The sequence below is a fragment of the Lepidothrix coronata genome, unplaced genomic scaffold, assembly GCF_001604755.1.
Source record: "Lepidothrix coronata isolate B3197 unplaced genomic scaffold, Lepidothrix_coronata-1.0 Scaffold352, whole genome shotgun sequence".
NCBI lineage: Eukaryota > Metazoa > Chordata > Aves > Passeriformes > Pipridae > Lepidothrix > Lepidothrix coronata.
In genome coordinates, this window is record NW_016690532.1 from 270,503 (window position 1) to 273,620 (window position 3,118).

General features: G+C 59.9%; 1 protein-coding gene across 4 annotated transcripts in view; it reads right to left on the reverse strand.

Moving 5' to 3' along the window:
• Positions 1-971: 971 nt before the first annotated feature.
• The window catches only part of ZNF740 (zinc finger protein 740), a 5,614-nt gene continuing 3,467 nt past the window's right edge, over positions 972-3,118 (reverse strand). For 2 of the 4 annotated variants that reach the window (XM_017838687.1, XM_017838689.1), the window contains exons 4-8: positions 2,926-3,012; positions 2,769-2,831; positions 2,501-2,615; positions 2,107-2,225; positions 972-2,012 (exon numbers count right to left, since the gene is read on the reverse strand). In XM_017838687.1, the coding sequence (XP_017694176.1) occupies positions 1,920-2,012; positions 2,107-2,225; positions 2,501-2,615; positions 2,769-2,831; positions 2,926-3,012 (477 nt within the window). In that variant the 3' untranslated portion in view covers positions 972-1,919. The other 2 variants (XM_017838690.1, XM_017838691.1) reach the window with 2 other exon arrangements.

The window sequence follows — 3,118 nt, forward strand, 5'->3', positions numbered from 1 at the left end:
CCCCCCCCCCCCTGCCCATCCCCCCCTTTTGGGGGGCCCCCCGCCCCGTTTTAAGGCCCCCCCCCCCCCCCCTGCCCATCCCCCCCTTTTGGGGGGCCCCCCGCCCCGTTTTAAGGCCCCCCCCCCCCCCGCTAGCCATCCCCCGCTTTTGGGGGGCCCCCCAGCCATGTTTACAGCCCTCCCCCACTCCCTCTGTGCTGAGGGGAGGTCTCGGGACTTTTCTATTTTTGCAAAATAAAGTGATGGAAATTTTTGGAGGGGTTGTGAATCTGGGGGGGCAAGAGGGGGTCTAGGAGGAGGAGAGGCTTGGGACCCCCCCTAAGGTGATGGGGGGCACCAATGGGGCGGGAGTGGGGGCACTCCTGGGTTATTTTGGGGGGGCATTGGGAAGCCCCCCAAACTTGGGGATTCCTCCAGAGATAAAGTGGGGGGCACTTGGGGACCCCTCTCCAGGGATAAAGGGGGGGCACCACTGGGATATTTGGGGGTCGTTTGGGGACACCCCCCCTCCAGTTTAATGATTCCCCTCCCATTTTTGGGGTCTGGGGGGGGAGGCACAAATAGGTTCTGGGGGTCCCCCCAAATACCACTCCCTCGCCCCTGAAGAAACCAAATTTAGGTTAAAAAAAGCAAAACCCCAAAGTTTTATTTAAATAAACCCTAAAGGAAGGGGAGGGCACACGGGGGGTGGGGGAGGAAAGGACGACATTTTGGGGACATGGGTGGGGGACACGAAATTTGGGGACCCTTAGAAAAAACTACCGTTTAAAAGTGACCCCTCCCCCCGGGGGTGACCCCCGACCCCCCCTCCCCATAGCAAAATAACTGTAATAAACCCCCAAAACCCAACAAAACACCCCAAAAATGAATCTGGGGAGGGCAGAGGGGTGGTGTGTGTGACCACCCCCCCGGGTTTGGGGGGGCCCCAAAACCCCCCCAGAATTCCCCCAACCCACCCCCTGGAGCCCTCAAACCACCCTCCCTGACCCCCAAATTTAGCGGGGGGGGCTCAGTAGAGCCAAAGCCTTTTTCGAAGTGTCACTGGGGGGGGGGCAAAATTCATCAGCTTTGTCCCCCCTTGGAGCAGTCTGTGATTGGGGGAGGCATGAGACCCCCAAAATGTGGGGGGGAACACTGGGGGGACCCCCAGAGTTTTTTGGGGCATCCTGGATTTTCCAACCACTCCCCCTCAGCAGATCCATGGTTTTCCCACCCCAGAGAACGGAGGTTTCCAGGATTTTCCTCCCCCTGGGAATGGGGTTTTCTGGGAAATGGGGGTCCCTTTGCCCCCCCCCCCGGGTGCAGCCCCCGCCACAGGTGCAGGGGGAGACACAGGGAGCCCCCCCAAAACCACATGGAAACAGGGGAAACGTCCCTGGAATACACAGGAATTCCAGAGGGAATGGGAAGTGCTGCTGAGTCCCAAAACAGGGACACCCCCAAGTTCCTCATTTTCTTTCTGCTTTCCATAAAAAGGGGGAATTTGCCACCCTCCCGAAGCCAAGACACCCCCCAAAATCCTCAGTTTTCCTCCTTTTTCCCCCCAAAAAAGCAGGTTTGGAGATTTCATTCCCAGCGGGACCCTCCTACCTGTGTCCTAGGTACCCCAAACCTGCTGGGATTTGGGGCAGTTTGGGGGGTCCCAGTCTGTCCTATGGGGGAATGTGGGGTGGATTTAGGGATCCAACGATGAGGAGGGCACAGCTTGAAGATTCCAGGAGGATTTTTGGGCTCATTATCCCAGTTTTTAGGTCAGAAGGTTGGGAAAGATCCGAGTTTTTCACACTGGGAACGCTCCAGGTTTTTTTAGGAGTTCTCAGCTCAGGGTGAAAAATCCGGGTGAAGCAGAGGATGCAGAGAGTGGGGGGTGCAGGAGGGAGGCTCCCCCTTCCTCCAGCACCCCCAGAATTCCCAGAATTTCACAGCAGGAGCTGGGAGTCAGGGGGGTTCTTGCCCTGGCAGCCCTGGCACATCCGCTTGTGCCGCAGGAGCCGGTCCGTGCGGGAGAAACTCTGCGGGATGGAGGGGATTAGGGTTGGAATTCGGGGTGGGGGCGCTTCTGGGGGTTTCCAAGGGAATTCCAGGTGGGATTTCCCATGGAATTACCTGCATGCAGCGCTCGCACTGGTAGGGCTTCTCCCCACTGTGCACCCGCTTGTGCCGCTCGAGGTGGTACTTCTGGATGAAGCGCATGTCGCACACGTCGCACTCAAAGGGCTTCTCCCCTAAAGTGAGGGGGAGTTGGGGGGGTAATTAACACCCCTGGGGGTAATTAGAGGGTGTGGGAATGGAGGAGGAGGGGGGGAGTTGTGGGATTAAGGGGTGACTGGGATCGGGGAGGGAGGGAGCACAGGTCACACTCAAAGGGCTTCTCCCCTAAACTGGGGGGGGTTCAGGGGGTTAATTAACACCTAACTGGGGGGGAATTGGGATGGGGGGGAGTAGAGGGCTAATTAAGGCCGTGAGGGGTTAATTAGGGTGTGTTAATTGGTGCCCCCACCAGTGTGGATGAGGATGTGCCGTTTGAGGTGGTAACTGCTCCGAAAGGCCCCGAAACAGTGGTCGCAGATGAAGTTCTTGAGCTGGAAGGACCCGTTTTGCTCGATCACCACCATCTACAAACCATGGGGGGATAGAGATTGGGGGGGCTCAGAGCCGGGGGGGCCCCCAGCAGCCCCACCCAAATCCCCCCCCCGGCCGTCCTGCGCCTGCCGGAGTTTGGGAGATTCTCTTCCTCCTCCTCCTCCTCCTGGGGGGCGGCGGCAAACCTGGGACTGGGAGCGGCGGGACGAGCTCGGGGGTCCCTCGGCGCTGGGAACCCGCTTGCGGCGCTGCCGGGGGGGCCAGGGGGGGTCAGCGGGCACGGGGTGGGCACAGAGACCCCCCCCACGCCACAGAGACCCCCCGTTGGGGAGGGGAACTTGCCTTTTTCATGGATTTCTTGGGGTTGGAGGCCTCGGGGGTGTCGTCGTCCTTGCGGGCGCGGGGCTTGTCGGGGTCTTGGCGGAGGGACTTGGGGGATTTGGGGGTGGGATGGAGGGGATTGGGGAGGGGGAGATTTGGGGGTAAAAGGGGGCAGGGAATGGGGAGGGATTTGGGGGGTCATTGAGGGGTTGAG